At 34.6% G+C, this 19,575-nt stretch overlaps 2 protein-coding genes across 2 annotated transcripts; both read left to right on the plus strand.

Moving 5' to 3' along the window:
* Positions 1-1,582: 1,582 nt before the first annotated feature.
* On the plus strand, positions 1,583-3,374 carry LOC106315474 (V-type proton ATPase subunit E1-like). The gene is made up of 6 exons (XM_013753213.1): positions 1,583-1,809; positions 1,884-1,984; positions 2,281-2,437; positions 2,531-2,727; positions 2,893-2,992; positions 3,109-3,374. The coding sequence occupies exons 1-6, from the start codon at positions 1,708-1,710 to the stop codon at positions 3,142-3,144; spliced, it is 693 nt and encodes a 230-aa protein (XP_013608667.1). The 5' UTR covers positions 1,583-1,707; the 3' UTR covers positions 3,145-3,374.
* Positions 3,375-14,228: 10,854 nt separating this feature from the next.
* Positions 14,229-15,155, plus strand: LOC106315661 (translation initiation factor IF-1, chloroplastic). Its single transcript, XM_013753457.1, has 2 exons — positions 14,229-14,435; positions 14,667-15,155. Exons 1-2 carry the CDS (start codon positions 14,356-14,358, stop codon positions 15,010-15,012), a joined length of 426 nt encoding a protein of 141 aa, XP_013608911.1. The 5' UTR covers positions 14,229-14,355; the 3' UTR covers positions 15,013-15,155.
* Positions 15,156-19,575: the final 4,420 nt, after the last annotated feature.

A 19,575-nucleotide genomic window follows, 5' to 3' on the forward strand; every position in this document is an offset into this window, starting at 1 on the left:
ATTTTAGATTTTAAAGACTTCTAATTCATGTAATATTACAAAATTCAAAATTTGTTTATTACAATTAATATTATACCATTAGATATATTAAAATAATATTCTAGATCGATATTCAATTGTCAGTTTTCAACTATTATACGTAAAAAAATATTATTAAGTACGCTTTTTTTTTTGAAAAGGGGGTTTTATATTTTAAGTAGGTTATTGGAGTACTTTTTTCGTGAATTTATTCGAGATGAGATTCCGATCTTTTAAACTAAGATAATTTATGTTCTATACATAATTTTTTTTTTTACATAACTCTAAAATTTCGGACTTGATTCTTCATATTTTATTAGTTAATTGTATTACGTATAATAGAAATATTTACTTCAAACTAAAAATAAAAAAAAAATCAAATTTAAAAATTAGTTATATATAATTTAATATACAAAAATTCACATAAAAAATGATAAATATAACAAATTTAAATTTATTATACGCGCGGAGAAATGATCTAGTTTTATATAAATATGGAATTGTTACTAGTAAGTAGTAATTAAATAAAACATCCTACACTAATCAGTCATACTCGGTCCACATCACGAGGTTGGGCCCATTACAGACGGGTCTTGGACCTGAAGCGGCTCGTTCTTTATTCAGACGCCTTGTCGTTTCTCTTATTTTATCGAAAACTGTATACCGTTTTAGTTTCTTTCAATAATCTACAGTCAAACTAGGCATGGGCATTCGGGGTCCCAATCGGATTTCGGTTTTATCCAATCGGGTTTCGGCTTTATCCAATCTGGTTTCAGTTTTTTGGGTTTATCAAAATCAGCCTCATTCGGATTATATGAAAGTTCGGTTCGGGACCGGTTCGGGTTCTATCGAGTTCGGGTCGGGGTTAATAAATCTTCAAAGAACCGGCACAACCCAATATACTTTCGGGTTCGGGTCCCAATCGATTTTTCGGTTTAAGAGTACCTAATTTTTACCTATTTTATAACCAAAACATGAGTAAAATCGGTTCTTCAGTTTTAAAATACCTGATTTGTACCTATTTTATAAAAAACTTAAGTAAAATCGATTCAAAAATAAGGAACATCAACCGTGATATTTAAAATCAAACGAAAAGTAAACATATTTACTGATAAAAAGAAAACCAAATAAATAAAAGCATAAAACGAAAACCAAGTTCTTATGAAATGAGAAACATTGTTTAACGAAAACAAAATCTAAATCTAAATATTTCAAGATTCAATGGTCATTTTCAACCATCAACATTCATGTAATAGAACCACCAACCTTCATGTAATAGATAAGTATTTTAGATGTTCAATATTTCTTAGTATATTTTGGATACATATTAGGAATTGAGATCATGTTTGGTACACGATCTTTTCGAGGTTTTGAATGTTTCGGGTTCCATCGGGTATCCATTTAGATTCGGGTTCAGTTCGGATAATACCCATAACCTGAAATACCACAAAACAAGATTCATTCGGTATTTACGTCGGGTTCGGATCGGTTCGGATTCATTCTTATCGGATCGGATTCGGTTCGGGTTATCGGGTTCGGTTTATTTGCCCGGTCCTAAGTCAAACAAGTTCAAATAACTGATCACCACGTTGTGGCAAATCCGATCTCTCTCTCTCTCCCCAATCTTCCTGCGCCACAGAAATCTCGTATTTCTCCAAATCTCGGCGACCAAACTTTTAACCGGTAAAGATGAACGACGTCGATGTGTCGAATCAGATCCAGCAGATGGTGAGATTCATTCGCCAAGAGGCCGAGGAGAAGGCAAACGAGATCTCCGTCTCCGCTGAAGAAGTACGTTTCTCACTATATTTCACTCGCGATTCGTTCTGATTGATGATCGATCTGCTTTGTTTGAACATGTGTAGGAATTCAACATCGAGAAACTGCAGCTAGTTGAGGCGGAGAAGAAGAAGATCAGGCAAGACTATGAGAAGAAGGAGAAGCAAGCTGATGTACGCAAGAAGATGTGAGTTTCAATTGATTGATTCACCGATCGATCGTTTACTTTCTGATCTCGATTTAGTTTAAGTTGGATCGCCTTCTCTAGATTTTGACCTTAGAAGCGTACAAGTGTATGATCTATAGATTCGAACTTGTTGTAATGTTTTCTTGATTGATGAACACAAAACTTAAGTCTGATAGACAAATAGAAGAGCTGAAATCCATATCATTTGATCTTCTTCACTGTGTTAATCCGTTTTGTATAGATAGAATAGAACTGTGTACTACTTTGGCAACATGTGATACATTGTTTTTGTTCAGTGATTACTCGATGCAGCTGAATGCGTCAAGGATCAAGGTTCTTCAAGCTCAGGACGATATTGTCAATGCCATGAAAGACCAAGCAGCAAAAGATCTTCTCAACGTCAGTGGCGATGAGGATGCCTACAAACAGCTTCTCAAGGATCTCATTGTTCAGGTTGGTACACTATCTAGTTGTTATCTTGTGTCTGATGGCAATCTGTGCTTGCTTAGTTATAAGATTCTTCTTTTATCTTTTGAATTGTTGCAGTGTTTGCTTCGGTTGAAGGAGCCTTCTGTGTTGTTGCGTTGCCGTGAAGAGGATTTGGGTTTAGTTGAATCTATTCTTGAGGATGCGAAGGAGGAGTATGCGGGTAAAGCAAATGTTCATGCTCCAGAGGTTGCCGTTGACACAACCATATTCCTTCCCCCTCCTCCTACTTCTAGTGATCCTCACGGTCTCCACTGGTAACATTTCTTTTTTCTCATCATTAATTTAACATCACACAGAAAGTAACTTTAGCCTTGTACTGTGATTAATTTTGGATTTTAAAGAAAAAAACTATAAGCTGTCTGGATCTGGTCTGTGGTGGTATTAGCTAATAATGTGTAATGTTGAACTTGTTATTATAGCTCTGGAGGTGTTGTGTTAGCTTCTCGTGATGGGAAAATCGTGTGCGAGAACACCCTCGATGCCCGTCTTGATGTTGCATTCCGTATGAAACTTCCAGTGGTATGAAAAGCAAATTCAGTACTTGCGTATTTTGTTCCTTTCTGTGAACCATAAGTCAACAATTGTAGTTATTGGTCTTACTATGGCTCTCTGATTCAAATCGTTTCTTTCCCCAGATCCGTAGGTCGTTGTTCGGCCAAGTTGCTGCCTAATGAATGAAAAGAGCAAAAGATGTGATTCAGACCTGTTTGTGTTTGTTTTGGCCCATTTGGGAAAGATTATCTTTGTTGTAATTCCAAATTCTTTTTATTCTGCCAAAAACTTTTACTTTGATACCAAAAAAACCGTATCGAACTCTTCGTTTCCGCATGTATTTTTTTCTCTTTGCGAATGTTATCATTGGCTATACAAAATAATAACGAAATGAAAAGATCTTTTTTCTCTCTTATTTTTTCTTCATCTAAACGAATGTTTACGGTGAAACGCGTTTCTCAACAGCCAAAGATGGATCACGGTTTATGATAGACGACTTTAATGAAATCACAGGGAGGAAAGAAACTATCTAATTCTTCATTTCTTTCTTTTAATCAAATGATATCAGATAGGTCTGGGCGTTCGGGTACCCGTTGGCATTCGGGTCGGGTTTTTTGGATTTTCGGATTTTCGGGTTTACGCTTCTAGGTCCCATACTAAAATTTTATTAGTACGGGTCGGGTTCGGATAATAACACTTCGGGTTCGGTTCAAAATTGTATTGCATCATTAAACCCATAAAGTAATTATATATCGTACGGATTCGGGTTATATCGGTTCGGTTCGGTTCGGATATAACCAAAGTAAAAAACAAAATTTTTGAAGTAAAACATAAAGAAAAACATCTAAATTAAATAAAAATTAATCTATTACATATAAAATTGATAAAATAACAATAAATGTTAAATCAAACATGAAAACAAACATCATTTGTAAACAATATGTATTGCTTTATAGAGAGTAGACTTTTTATTTCAATGAGCAAATTATAAAATACTTGTTTATAACTAATTGTGTGCTTAAAGCATTTATTAGAATTTTAATATTTATTATTATATATAATATTACCACAAATATTGAATTTAATAATTGGAATACTTATATATATTTCAAAATATTTATATTAACTATTAATTTCGGATTTTTCGGATTTTTCGGGTTACTCGTTCGGGTTCGGTTAATAACACTTCGGGTTCGAATATTTTTTGTACCACCCTACGAGACCCGTTCGTGTATTTTTTACGTTTCGGGTCGGATAACGGGTCGGGTTTTTCGGTTCGAGTTCGGTTCGAATTTCGGGTTCCGAATTTTATGCCCAGGCCTAATATTAGATTATGGAATGCTAGAATTCCTATGCACTGGAAACAAACTATCATAGGCTGGAAAGCGCCCTAATGGCACGGTTCGGTGTCGCTTAGATCGTGCTCTTGGTAATGAAGATTGACATGAAAAGTTTCCACATTCCAAAGTCCAATACTTAAGAATGTGGGAATCGGATCATCGTCCGGTCCTAGCAGATATACTATCCAAACCAACCCGGAAGAGGAAGACTTTCAAATTTGATAAACGTTGGCTGGAAAGTGAGGAAGTACGACAAGTAATCTTAAATGGATGGAATCCCTCTGAACTTCCTCCTGGTGCAAATATAATAGAACATATATCAAGCTGCACGAAAGCACTAGCACAGTGGAAAAGAGAAAGAGACTTAAACTCTGCAAAACTTGTCGAAGAGCTTAAAACTAAGGTGGATAACCTTTACTCTGATGATGATGCCACAACCGAAGAGATCGCAGAGACCTTAAAAGAATTGACTGATGCTCTTAAGGCAGAAGAGCAGTTTTGGAGGCAGAAGAGTAGAATTTTTTGGCTTTTGGAAGGGGACTTGAACACCAAATTCTTCCATGCTATTACGAAACAACGAAGAGCCAGGAATAAGATCACAAGCCTCATAGACACGGCAGGAAACCTTATAGAAGAGGAGGAAAAACTAGTAGACATTGCTACTAGTTACTTTGGAGATTTGTTTCAGTCATCCAACCCACAACTCATTGATGAGGCTTTGGCGAATGTTACTACAACAATTTCTGACCGGCTAAATGCTGATCTTACAGCTTCTGTATCACAATGGGAAGTTAAATTGGCCCTCTTTGCGATGCAACCAGAAAAGGCGCCGTGTCCTGGCGGCTTTACTGCCTTATTCTACCAGAAATTTTGGGACATTGTGAAGGAAGACTTAACTCGTATGGTTAATGAGTTCCTTTTTGATGGAACAATGGCCAATGGACTCAATGATGCCAACATCTGCCTAATACCGAAGAAGGAGAAACCAAATGAGATGTCACAATTTCGGCCCATTAGCCTTTGTAATGTCAGCTACAAGATAATATCTAAGGTCATATGTCAAAGACTTAAGAAATTACTACCGGATCGAATATCAGAAATCCAGTCAGCCTTTGTTGCTGGAAGACAGATAACATACAATGTTTTGATAGCACAGGAAATATTCCATGCTCTTCGCACGACCTCCGGAGGAAGAGAGAAGTGGATGGCTATAAAGACTGACATGAGTAAAGCCTATGATAGATTAGAGTGGGAATTTATCAGTGCGGTCATGAAGAAGATGGGATTCTCAGATATATGGATTGAATGGATAATGCGATGTGTATCATCGGTGAAATATCATATCTTATTCAATGGCCAGCCAAGAGGAAATATAACCCCAAAAAGGGGTTTGCTACAAGGAGATCCTTTGTCTCCTTTCATATTCATCTTATGCATGGAAGCGCTCGTTAGCCTTCTAAATCACGCTGAGAATCAAGAAAAAATAACGGGGATGCGCGTTTCACGCGCTAGCCCTCCGGTATCCCACCTTCTCTTTGCTGATGATAGCCTTTTCTTTTGCAAGGCGGAGCCACGTGAATGCGATAAAATCATGAAAGCACTTGGGACCTATGGGAAAGCGTCTGGACAATGCATTAACTTTGAGAAATCATCTCTGCTCTTTGGAAAGAGAATAACTGGACATGTCAAGGAAACCTTAAAATCTTCGAGTGGAATTGCAAATGAGAGAGGAATAGGATCCTATCTTGGTATACCTGAAGATATTAGCGGTTCAAAGACAAGGCTCTTTGCCTTTCTGAAGGAATGCCTACAAAGCTGTGTTAATGGCTGGACATGAAGATGGTTATCAAAGGGGAGAAAAGAAGTGCTCATAAAATCTATAGTACTGGCTATCCCCACGCACATACGTAATGTCAACTCTGCTCCTACCTTTGGAGACTTGTGAGAATTTAGCTAGTGCCATTGCACAATTCTGGTGGAGCTCAAACCCTCCTAAAAGAGGAATTCACTGGGTAAAATGGGTGAAACTTTGCAAATCAAGGGAAGAAGGTGGAATCGGATTTAGGATGATTCATGAATTTAACCTGGCATTGCTGGGGAAACAACTATGGCGTTTAGTACAATTCCCAAATTCCCTATTGGCAATAGTTCTGAGAGGACGATATTTCTGATGTAGTTCGCCATTGCGACTAAACGAGGTGAACAACCCCTCCTATGGGTGGAGGAGTATAATGGCTGCAAAACCACTAATAACAATTGAAATTAGACAGAAGGTACACTCTGATAATGAGATTAGGACTTGGGAAGATCTTTGGGTCCCAACAACACCAGCAAGACCAGCTAGGCCGATTACACCTGTGCTCCATCCAATGATGCCTGTAAGTGATCTGATGATTGGGAATCCGAAGAGATGGAATACTGAGATGCTAGAGAATTATGTCCACCACGATGACATCCCATTGATTCAATCGCTGGCCATAAGCCAAGATTACCATCGGGATGGATATTGCTGGAGTTATACGAAGAATGGGATGTACACAGTCAAGTCAGGTTACTGGGTGGCAACTAACTTGCTTAAGGAGGAGGAATTGGAGGCACAGGAACCGAGCATAACGAAGCTCCAGGCTTTTGCTTGGAAAATAAAAGCTCCTCCCAAAATCAGACACTTTACTTGGCAATTGTTATCTGGACAGTTAGCAGTGACAAGTAATTTGCATCATCGTCATATGAGATGAGACAACCATTGCCTTCGTTGTGGTGCAGAGGATGAAACTATAAATCATGCCATCTTTGAATGTCCTCCAGCTATACAGACTTGGGCACACGCGACAACCCCAACACCACCGGCATTATTTCCAAGTGGAAGCCATTTCACAAATATAGACTACCTTTTATGGCGAAAGAATGATATTGAAGATCCAGAGCTGGACAAAGACCCATATCCTTGGATTATGTGGTATATTTGAAAAGCGAGAAACGATAAACTATTCAGGGGAATAGACAGGGACCCTTTGGAAACTGTCAAACACGCTGAATCAGAATGTCATGCTTGGTTTGGAGCAAATCAAAGACTGGAGGAAGAGGAGAGTGTACAAAACTTAGAACGGCCTCCAATTTCTGAGAGATGCATGATAGATGGATCATGGACACAAGACGCATTCTATAGTGGTTATGGATGGACATGGATAAATTCTAGAGGAGCGACGCAGCTGTTGGGAGCAAGGAATCAACGCAGACGAATCTCACCATTACATTCAGAACTGGAGGCTTTATCCTGGGCAATGGAGTGTATGCTTGTGGTATCGACATGTCAATCCTTTGGAACCGACTGCAAGGACCTAATCTCGATGATCAAAGACCCCGAGTATGGCCGAATTTCTCTACTGATCTAGAGGAGTTTATGAAGCTAAAAACCAGATACACGGAGTTCTCGATTGTTTTTGTTCCTCGTTCAGAAAATGTATCATCTGATTCTTTAGCTAAGATAGCGAGATCCTTCCATAGGTACTTGTACTACGTTGGTTGTTCTGTTCCGGTTTGGTTCCCCAGACCACCTCAAGCTTGAGTAATAGAACAACCGTTTATAGAAAGAAAAAAAGAAAGGAATGATTATATTTGATCTCAGTTGTAAGAAGCTGCAAAGAGTTGTTCTCTGTTATTAATCTCGATTGAACAATATTACAATTAATGCATTATTTAGGCATGGGTTTTCGGTAAGAGTAGGAAAAAAAAAACCAAACCGACTCATCCGAAACCAAACAAATCAAAGTACATATTTAAACCATCTGGTTCAAGATCTTATCAAACTAAGAGCATCTCCAATGTAAAACTCTATTTTTTCCTCTAAAATAGAGTAAAAGTGAATATAAAGTAAAAATGCTTCAATCCTACTCTATTTTTCTCTCTATAGTGGAGTGATGAACAAATAGAAAATAAATTACTCCATTTATGGAGCAAAGTCCATTATGGAATGAGATATGTAGTTGGGTTGGAGCATTCATTACTCTATATTCACTTTTTTTTTTGTCAAACTTGACCAACACATAATTAGATTGAAATTCTCACCCCTATTTTTTGGGTCGGTTTAATCTTGTTGTAATATTTGAGATGGAGAAGTTACGAATCATTTTAGGTATTTGTAATCTGATTTTTTCGTCCGAATAATTAATTATCAAATTTTATTTTATCCGTAGTTATTCAGATATTTGGAGTCCAAAAATCCTAAATTGTATATTTTAACCGGATATCCATTTGATCCAATAAAATTAAATTAAATTTTAAAAAATTAAATATATAAAATAATAATATTTAATTACAAAAATAAAAATTTATTACTTTTTATAACTCTATAACTAAAATATTAAATTTAATAAGTAAAAATATTGTAAAACTTACATAAAATATATTTTTTATATATAATTTTTAAATATATGTGGATATATGCACATACCGGATTGGATCGGACATTAATTCCTAAAATATTAATATTTATCGTTTAATTTATTTTAAAAGTATCGTATATTAGCATTTGTTTTGATTCGTAGAGTCCAGATGTTAATATTTTTTTGGTTCAAATCGAAACGGTTAATGAAGTGAATCAAAATTTAAATCGTACCTTTACCAATACTGTATAATTTACAGATATTTTTCCCCGTTGATTATGCCAATGCTATAATCACTTGACCATCGTACCTTTACCAAAATAATTGAGCTTTTAAATTTAAGAAAGCAAGTTACAAAAAGAAATAAATAATTCAGCTTGTATATCTTTCATTTCGTTATTGTAGTTGGTTATCTTTAACTCGGCATACTATTCTCGAAGTAAATTAAGTTGCGAATCAAACCCAAAATATATGAACACAATGATTTATTATTCAAATAAAAGCTGTATTATGTACGGTTCGACAACGTGAATCTTTTGGTCTGAAGTCATGGATAATATGTTTCAGGCATCAGTCGGTGTCAAATTTTTAATTGTTCACTTGTTATTACTTCTTTTGCTATGAAGTCATGAATGATAATGTTTCAGTCATTAGATGGTAAGGACTATTACTTGTCAATTCTATTAATAATAAAGTAGGGTATACTAATATATTCGGAAAAGGATCCTTTATAATTAAGAAAACCCAACAACATTTGTTAATTGTTTTGCCAACACACCTGAAAAGCAAACAAGTACCACTATATTGGAGAATCTTCTAAAGTTAAAACAACAAAACGATACGCCCATCTTTTTCATCTGTGAATTTAAAAAAAAAAAGAAGAAGAAGAGCAGATTGTAATGAATATCAATCTATATAGGTTTGAAATGGTTAGGGGTTGTAGGTTCGGCGCAGTTAGGGTTTCTAGAAATTGTCAAAGAAAGTGTGTTCATCAAGGGACGCTATTATGATGGCTCTCAAACAGTTCCAAGAGGTGTGTATAGTGCATCATTGTCTCCAGCTTTGCTTCTCATGTATGCTAGTCTCAGGGTCTCTTAAAAAAGAATGATGCGGACGATCAACTTTAAGAAAACCTTTCGGTAGCTAGGCACCAAAGTATCGTGTCACATCACGCGAATATTTTTTTAGATTACACAAAGATATATATAGAACAAAAAGTTAATAAACCGTGTTTGTTTTGTTAAAAAAAAATTCTAATGAAAGTGAATCACGTCCGTTGGATATACAAAATCTGAAGGACAAATTAATGCGTAGTTTAGTAGGGAGAAAAGAATCAGAGTTAGCTCTGGGCGTTCGGATACCCGTTTGCATTCGGGTCAGATTTTTCGGGTTTTTGGATTTTCGGGTTTACGATTCTAGGTCCCATACTAAAATTTTATTAGTACGGATCGGGTTCGGATAATAACACTTCGGGTTCGGTTCAAAATTGTATTGCATCATAAAACCCATAAAGTAATCATATATCGTACGAATTCAGGTTATATCGGTTCGGTTCGGATATAACCAAAGTAAAAAACAAAATTTTTGGAGTAAAACATAAAGAAAAACATCTAAATTAAATAAAAATTAATCTATCACATATAAAATTGATAAAATAACAATAAAATGTTAAATCAAGCATGAAAACAAACATCATTTGTAAACAATATGTATTGCTTTATAGAGAGTAGACTTTTTATTTCAATGAGCAAATTATAAAATACTTGTTTATAACTAATTGTGTGCTTAAAGCATTTATTAGAATTTTAATATTTATTATTATATATAATATTACCACAAATATTGAATTTAATAATTGAAATACTTATATATATTTCAAAATATTTATATTGACTATTAATTTCGGATTTTTCGGGTTACCCGTTCGGGTTCGGTTAATAACACTTCGGGTTCGGATATTTTTTATACCACCCTACAAGATCCGTTCGGGTATTTTTACGTTTCGGGTCGGATAACGGGTCGGATTTTTCGATTCAAGTTCGGTTCGGATTTCGGGTTCCGGATTTTATGCCCAGGCCTAATCAGAGTCTTCAAAAGAATGATGAGGGAGAAGAAAGAGTGGGATGAGATTAGATGTGTGGATGGACAGATGATGAAAAAAGTTTGATTGGACAAAATAAGAATTTTCATTTTCGTATACTATTGTGAATGCTAGAACAAAAGAGGGTTTTAGTCTTTTAGAGATGCAATGCAACTGATGATATCAAATATCTTTAAGTTGGGAGATTTCAGTCGTTGTGAATCATTGACTAAATAGTTCTTTATGTTGTATCGCTACTTCTTATCGATTCTAGTTAATTACTTTGGGTATCACTTGCCGCTGTTTTACCACCGCGAAACTTTATACTGGTTTTTATCACTAATCGAATCCATCATATAGCAATAATGTGAAACTGTTCAGTAATGATTACAACTGCAAAACTTTAACAACGACTAAATTTACTAATCCATTATTTTATAATAGTCGAAACCTTATACGTAAAACCCAAGGAGTTCGCAACTACGTACATAAATAACATTACGGTTCAGACATGTAGTATACTTGACAAGTAACTGCCATTATTCTATAGAGCTTGTTTCCCAATGAACCTAAAAATAATGATATACAAACAGGCAGAAATTTTATTATTAGCCAATCAGAACTTTTTCCTACATGTGTAAACAATTTACTAAAAAGTTGAAACTTTAGGCTTATATATACTCATCCAACCTTCAATTGTATGATATCATCCATAGTACTGTATTTTCTACCATTCTTATTCTACGCCCTTTCTAGAGATATCAAAATCTCTCCCTTCAGAATCAGATCTGTCTCTCCATTTGATTTCTCTCTGCATCATATAATATTACACAATCAACATCTTTTATAATTCATATAACTTAGATTGTGGATGACACATAATTCAATTGCTTTTATTAGAATCGATCTTGCTAAATATGTTCTTAGAGTTATATTGTTTTTCTCTCAATCTAGGGTGCTAGGTCCATGCATATATATCATCCATTATAAGCATTTATACATATGTGTAGCTATAGATGCATTTAACATTGGTTTAGTTTTCCAGTGGTTGTTGCAAGATAAATACCAAGAGAGTTTCCTTAAGTCCATTCACATGTTGTGATTTGATCCAATTAGCTCCAGACTCATTCACTCACTTACCGAGTCACTAAAATAGGATTGAACTCGTTACATGAGTAAATGATGCGGGAGACTTATTGGATCTTAGATTCATTGCGATTGGACTGAAGGGAACTCCCTTTATTTTATTCATTCCAACACATTTTTGTTTGTTAAACATTTTAACAGCTGTTCTTCATACACTTCATCTTCAATCTGGCGTGTCACCTATTACAACACCACTCTCGCTTGGTTGCGTCAACCTTTGGCCGAGGAAAAAATGTTCTTCTACTGTCATGGCTAACAACCATCAATCTATGAATCATGGAGGGAACCAAATCACAGATTTCACTGAGGCCAATTACAAACGCACTCTGATCTCTTCAAAGGAAATACAAGAAATAGTTCTCGAATCCTATAAACATGGTTTAAGGACATGGCGTTAACTCAGGCAGCAGCTATCACTGATCTAATTCATATACTCACGACCAGCTCCTTTCAGAAGATTTCTAATTTCTTTTTGATTTCAAAGCTAGCTTATTTTGGATTAAATATTAGGGCTTTTGTGTATTTGAATTTAGAAATGACTTATTTAATAAAAAGAATAACCGCTAAGTTTAATATCTTGCTTTTACTTACTCGATATATTCAAGAAACACACAAATTATTTAAATATATGGAGGGTCATATAATTTTGCCGATGGCCATATATATATGTGCAGTCTGTCTGGTACTATGTATATAAAGTTAATCTCAATTATGTGACTATGTCGTATAATTTTTTCATTAAAGATGTTGCAGAACCCTTAGTTTAATGCACCGATTAGACGAAAATATGAGGGAAGAGGGTAGCCAAAAAAAAAAACAGATAAGATTTTACATAAAAATGGCATGTATTATTTAGATATATTGAGACGCATATAGCATCTTGGTATTTATGAATTTTTGTATACTTTTAATAGATTGGGAGATCAGCTACTATGCCTTTAAGCTGTGATGCTAATTTAATTCTGACAGGTACAAATTCTTACTATGTTCTAAATATCACGTACTATGTTCATAGTTTATATACTTCTGATTCTGGTCGCTTGATCTAATAAGCCTCCCGGATATGCATGCCGCCTTTTAGGGTTTTCCTCAAAACGATAAGATTTTTTCTTATTACTTTGCTAATTAAATCACCTAGATGTCTTACAACTTTTATCCAAGAAACTGAAAACACATTACTAAGCCACATTCGAATATCCCTACTGTATTCTTTAAACTTGTAAAATTACATCATAGATTGTTTTTGATATCCTCAGCGTGGTTTTTCGTGTGAAGTGTGAACATGCAAAAAATAAAATATTACAAAGAATAAAGATAGTGAGTGGCCAGAAGGTTGTGTGGTTTCTTTATCGGGGATCGAAGTGTTTATAAACTGCAGCAACAAGTTCCCATAATCTTCATTGTCCCCACTTTCCAACTATGCTCTTCCATGACATTGCTAATTAGTTTTCGTTTTACTAACCTTTACTTTGATTTAAATATTAGTATAGAATAAACGATTCCATTCTTCTAACCCTTGGAAGTTGAAACGATTGTGTTTCGTCTCTGTCGGAGAATTTTTTAGTGAACAACTTCAATAAGGAAATACTGTACGTGCACAAGAAAACTCTAGCAAAGAAAATTCAAGTTAATGTCAAAATCTTAAGATTAGTGTGGAAGTAAATGATCGTTTGCAACATTAATGTGTGCAAGTCATAACTTTACTTATGATTTTAACTAAATTTGAATCACAAACAAAACAAACTGAAAAGTTAACAAAATACTCACGTTTTAGAAAACAATTTTGCTTCCATTATTAATAATTTATAATATTATATGACCAATGATATTAATCCGATTATTTTACTATTAGTTAAATTGTGGTAAGGTGAATAGCTAATGATATTTTTGTTTTAAAAATAGAAAAAACTAAATATTTCTTAATTTGTGTTTATTTCTAAAATGTCTATATTACTATTAAAAATGAAAGGAGTACGATTTTAGTTAAATGAACATGTATTATAGATAAGTGTGTCGCCAGTGTATCATAAACAGTTAAGATATAATTTTATGTATGAATGTCGGGGGTGTAGAATCAAATTCGGTTTGAGGTTAATTTGAATTCAGATTTTTGAAATCACAATACTAAGCCACATTCGAATATTATAATAAAAAAAAAAAATCTAATTCAATTTTGGGGCATATCCGATTGCATCTTGGGTCTTTTAGAAATGTTTCATTTTGGGCTTTATGAAATTGCATTTTGGGCCTTTGTGCAAAGTGTATACGGGATTCTTCTAGGAATCGTGTACCTGAACGCAGCGTATCATATCTCAGTCACGCCAATTCTCGACCAGAGACTCGAAACTTGTGGTGGTTTCTTCTATAGAAGGGGGATTGGATTATTCACAGAGAGACGCGACGCTTTGAAGATAAGAGAGAAGCCATAAACCCAAAAAAAATATGCTTCAACTCTGCTCCACTCTCCGTCCTCAACTTCTCTTTTCTCCTCAAATCCGATTCACAGATGGAGTTTTGATTCCGTAAGTTCTCCAGTCTCACACGACAATTCCTGTTTTTTCTTTTCTTTTCTTTTCTGATTCCGACATGTCTTAAGTTATGTTCTGTAATAACTAGAAACAAATATTTCACTTGTTCGATGGACATAAGCATTACTGTTTGTGTTTAACATTTCGAGTTAGGGATTTGCTTCTTTACATAAAAATCAATTCTTTAATTCTTTTGTGTGTGTGTGTGTGTTTTTTTGGCAACAGCCGACTAAACTTTGGTTCGAGGAATTCAGTTGTGAGCTTCCGTCCAGTGATACGGTGCCAGAGAGTTAGCGGAGGTCGAGGAGGAGCCAACCGAAGCAAACCCGCCAAGCCTCCTGTTAAAGAAGGCAGCAACAAAACGGTGATCGAAGGTTTAGTCACCGAATCGCTTCCCAACGGCATGTTTCGAGTTGATCTTGAGAATGGAGATAACATTCTTGGGTACATTTGTGGGAAGATTAGGAAGAATTTCATACGAATTCTGCCTGGAGATAAAGTGAAAGTTGAAATGAGTGTTTATGATTCTACGAAAGGTCGTATCGTTTTCAGAATGAGTAGTAGAGACTAAAAGAAGAAAACCAAAACGGGGTTGTTGTTTCAAGATCATGTTATATTCTATTTTTAAGTGTACTAGTCAAAGTTTGATAAAGCTTTAACATTTATGCAGTATGAATACATGATTAGGCTTATATGGATTAAACTTTTTTTTTTCAATGTCCAGGTTGTTTCTTGTTTTGAAACTAGTGTTGTTTTTGATAACCAGACGAAGTTGTTAAAGCTCTTTATTGAGAACCACTGTGTGTAAAATTATAGCTCTGTCGTCAAATTCTTTGAGCTAAGCTCAATTTCATAGTTACAGGTTAAAGGGTGGGTCTCTTTATCAGTTTTGTTATTGTTGAGATGAAGTTTTTGTTCATTCAGTGTTGCAATTTTCAAACATGGTCGTCACTTACAGTTATAGGCACTGAACGTTTTGATTTTGGACGGCAAAAATCTTTAAGACATTTAGTACAGGTTAAATTCTTATCTCAGCAGAAGCTGACCTTATCTCAGTTGGTAGAGCAGAAGACTAGTTCCTATAATCTTTAGGTCGTTGGTTTGAGTCCGGCAGGTCTGATTTCTTTTGCCGTTTATATGTGTTTTGGAATCTGGTTTTGGGCTTTAGGCCTTCAACTCTTCCGGGCTTTCTTTTTGCTAGTTGAAGAAAACTCTCTCCAAGAGCAGAATATATTAAAATTTGCAATTCGAATCCTTTCAATTAATCATAAATTCACATGATGTCCCTCTATTCAGTATTTAGATCGACCGTAATTTTCTTTAATCAGCGTTTCTCAACTTCAAATTTCTTGGTCGAATTACTTCTAGGGGTTTTCTGGTGTAGTGTGTTTGATCCGCAGTTCCAACTCTTTTGAGCAACTTAATGGTTGAATACCAAGTCAGACACCTTTATCTTCCGGTTCCAACTTAGTGGTTGAATACCAGGTCAAACACCTTTATCTTCCAATGCCACATTAAAATCTTATTCTGAGATTTAACATAGGATCTTCTTCCATCTACCTATCTATCTATAATAATAAAATAGATTTGCCTCTCTCCACATGCTGCCACGTCATCAGAGAATGATGGGCAAATGAGGACACGTGTCACCCTAAATTTTTTTTAACGAAACCATCCTTTTCGTTTTGAAATCTCTTCTGAAAACTACTATAGGCTTCGCGTTGTTTTGTCCAGGCCCAATATTTTTGTTTCTGAGCTAAATCAAGTTCAGCGTAGAAAAGTTACGCCGTCCCTTTCATCCCATAAAGCCGTCTCCGATTCACCTTCTGTAACGCCTTCCATTTCCATTTATTTGCTCCTTTAATCTGACCATTAACATTTCATCCTCTTCATTCGTAACCGGCGTAGATTTCCTATAAATTTGCAGGCTTACATGGATGAAGACCGTCATATCTTTTTCAACAAGATTCTTCTCCTGCGAAAATGAGCAACAAGAAGAACAACTTGATTTCACCGCAGGTATAATAATCCTATCGATCGTATCTCTTAGTGGTACCACTCATGATTCCTTTGTTTTCATATAGATTTATTTTGAAAAATGTTAATCTTTTAGTGGTTTGCTTCGTAACTCTTAACGGGGAGGATCTACCAGTTCTTCGGAATGCTCTTAAGGTCTATTTTACTTAGACGAAGCGAAGATTTTGAGTTTACTTTGAAGATTTGTTTTACCTATTGATTTGACTATAATGATTCATAGCAATGGACTTTACTTTAAGGATTATCTTTGCATCTGTTCTTTGAATGTTATTTTTACTTTTGAAAGTTTTTGTAACTTTAAGTAGAGGTTTGTGCTTTGGCTGATTCGATGTCACTAAAATTATTAAGAGCAACGGTCTTGGATTTGAGGATTGTCACTGCAACTCGAGATTGTTATTATGTCTGTTTGCGCTTATTTTGTCTCTTTGTTCTGAACAAGATGTACTCTTTGGCTGTCCTTGAGAACTTGAGTCTCACTGTCAGAAAGCAAGGTAAAATGTTTGACCCAACAGATTAAAAAGGAGCCAACAAAGGAATCCAAAACACAAAGCCGATCACTTAGACTGAAGACTGTAAGAGTTTCTGCAAATTCTTTAGTCCACTTCAAGTTCCTGAGAACAGACAATTACTTTACATATAACCCACTCGGTGGTGTGAATATGAAACGATTATTGAAACCAAAAATGGTTTTTATGTATAACCGATTCACGGTAAGATATATTTGAATACAAAATCAAACCAAAAAAATATAATTTAAAATATAAAAAATCTACGCCCAATCCCTAGTATATATATAAAGTTAGTTTTTATTCTTCTCATGACAAGTGACAGGGTGTTTTTGCGACATGTGTTTTCTCTTGAAAATTCTAAAATTTTTAATCTATAATAAATTATCGATGGATATTAAATAATCAAAAACTAATTACAATTAACATATCCGAATCTAATAGGTTGAAAGTCGTAAAATTACAAGTTTAGCATATGATTTATATGGAAATCCTAACAAATTTTAGAAGATAATACTCTTTAATATTTAAGATATTGTTACAAACTAATACTATGAATAATTATATTAACAACATAAAATAATTTTTTAAAAATGTGTATTTACAATAACTTACTCCAAAACCATCCAAAAAACATATAAAATCACAAAATACATGGAATAAATTTATGGACAACATTAATCACTCGATCAAAAACAATAAAACACAAACTTAATATTTTCTAAACGTTACAAATCCTTGATATGAATGGCAATAGTAAATACATTAAATAAAAATATTTTCAACATAACAACAAAACAATAATGTGCACTACAAATGGATATAAGTTAAACAATTAACCAATGTAATGTTTTGAAAATCGGACTAGACATTGATTCAAAATTTTAGCTGGGTCAATAGTCAAACAGGTTCAACCGGGTTTTAACTTTTAGTTTAATTATAAATAAAATAACTATATATATGTATAACTATAAAATAATTTTCTCAAAAACTTTATATCATTGATAAAATCTAAAAATCATATAAAAATAAATTGATTACTTCAAAAATAATATTAAACTATAATGAAAACTAATTTATTTAGATAGATACTAAAAACAAGATGATATATTTATGAAATCTTTTTAAAATCTGTAACTTTTTATTTTTTTAGACTTGAATTCAAGAAAAATGGGTTTTAATATTGAACCGGATCACAAATTTAACGGGTTTGACTGGTATTTGACTGGGTTTACCGGTTTAATTCAAATACGATTTTAACACAAACCCGGAACCGGCTAGAGGAGCAAGTCACGATCCAACCCGTCCGACCGGCCGGTCCGACCTCAAAACACTGCAATTAGCATAAATCCATCCATTCAAAAAACCATCGCATTACTTGGAAAAATTACAAAAATATTAGGCGAAATCATACTTAGCAAGAATACAAAAGATCTCACAAGATATCCAAATTGAAATAAGCTCACTTGCTGTTAAAGTTCCAAGGTCAACTGTCAGTGATATCATGTGATCGTCTACAATGTTAACTCAGACTGCTAAAGACCACAAGGTGTGTACCAATAAATGGAACTCTCAATCTTGACTGGCTAACCTCTCGCCTCAATTACCATATTTGAAGATCTAATGCGTAGATGTCTTAATGTCGGTAGCCCACAATCTCCCTATGTCAAAGGCGTACAAGAATATTTTCGTCAAAAAGCACTGATGTAGGGCTTCACTATCTTCACTTGGCTACTAAAGGGTCGTATATAAATGTCTTCTACGTATATGTCATACTAATGTTATGGAGAGGAGAAATGTATATCGGAAAAGGATATTTAAACAAATTAGAATGCCAACAATGTGAAGCTAGGGGTGATCAGTGTTGGCAACATTATGGTCAACATGCAAGTTTAATGCAAAATATTAAACACTTTACCACCACTATATAAAACTAAAATTGATCATCTACAATTAGAGAACAAAATTGTTACACACATAAAAATCAAACAAACACAATAGGATTATACTATAAAATAAAATACACTAAATCATCGTAGCAAATTAACATAAGGAAAAACACATGAAAACCAAATCAATAAAAAAATAATTACAACTTTCCCGCGCGGACAAACACCTAGTATCAATCTAAAAATAAGAAAGATTGTAGAAAAACATCTAGAAACTTGATCTCACGATTTGCGAACCTGAAAAACATCTTACCAATTTCGTCAACATCGATGATTGCTATCTTTCGTAAGAATCAGGAACCAACTCTCGCCCCCCTTTGTTAGAAGGAACCTCGATACATTTGCTTAGTTAGTAGAAAATATGCAGGGGATCAACCTTGAAGTAACATCACACGAAGTAAACGTCAATCTTATTTTCAAGCCCATAAAATAAAAAGACAAAAATTAAGACCCGAACAAACTAAAACAATCAACAACGCGGTAAGCCCGCACGCATATATAGGGGGACACCCGAACTGCGTCACCAAACTAGATCTTGAAAATCATATTGACAATATAAGTAAAATACTTTGATTGGTTAGCCAATCAGGTAAAAAAATGAAAAATGGAAAGTATACTTCAATTTCATTGGCCTAAACAAAG

Source organism: Brassica oleracea, chromosome C9, assembly GCF_000695525.1.
Source record: "Brassica oleracea var. oleracea cultivar TO1000 chromosome C9, BOL, whole genome shotgun sequence".
Classification (NCBI taxonomy): Eukaryota; Viridiplantae; Streptophyta; class Magnoliopsida; order Brassicales; family Brassicaceae; genus Brassica; species Brassica oleracea.

Excerpts from the sequence above, each read along its gene's own strand:
- LOC106315661 (XM_013753457.1), top strand. The coding sequence starts at position 14,356 with ATGCTTCAACTCTGCTCCACTCTCCGTCCTCAACTTCTCTTTTCTCCT. Across the intron at positions 14,436-14,666 it reads ACAGATGGAGTTTTGATTCC|CCGACTAAACTTTGGTTCGA; the intron begins GTAAGTTCTCCA and ends TTTTGGCAACAG.
- LOC106315474 (XM_013753213.1), top strand. The coding sequence starts at position 1,708 with ATGAACGACGTCGATGTGTCGAATCAGATCCAGCAGATGGTGAGATTC. Across the intron at positions 1,810-1,883 it reads TCTCCGTCTCCGCTGAAGAA|GAATTCAACATCGAGAAACT; the intron begins GTACGTTTCTCA and ends GAACATGTGTAG. Across the intron at positions 2,728-2,892 it reads GATCCTCACGGTCTCCACTG|CTCTGGAGGTGTTGTGTTAG; the intron begins GTAACATTTCTT and ends TTGTTATTATAG.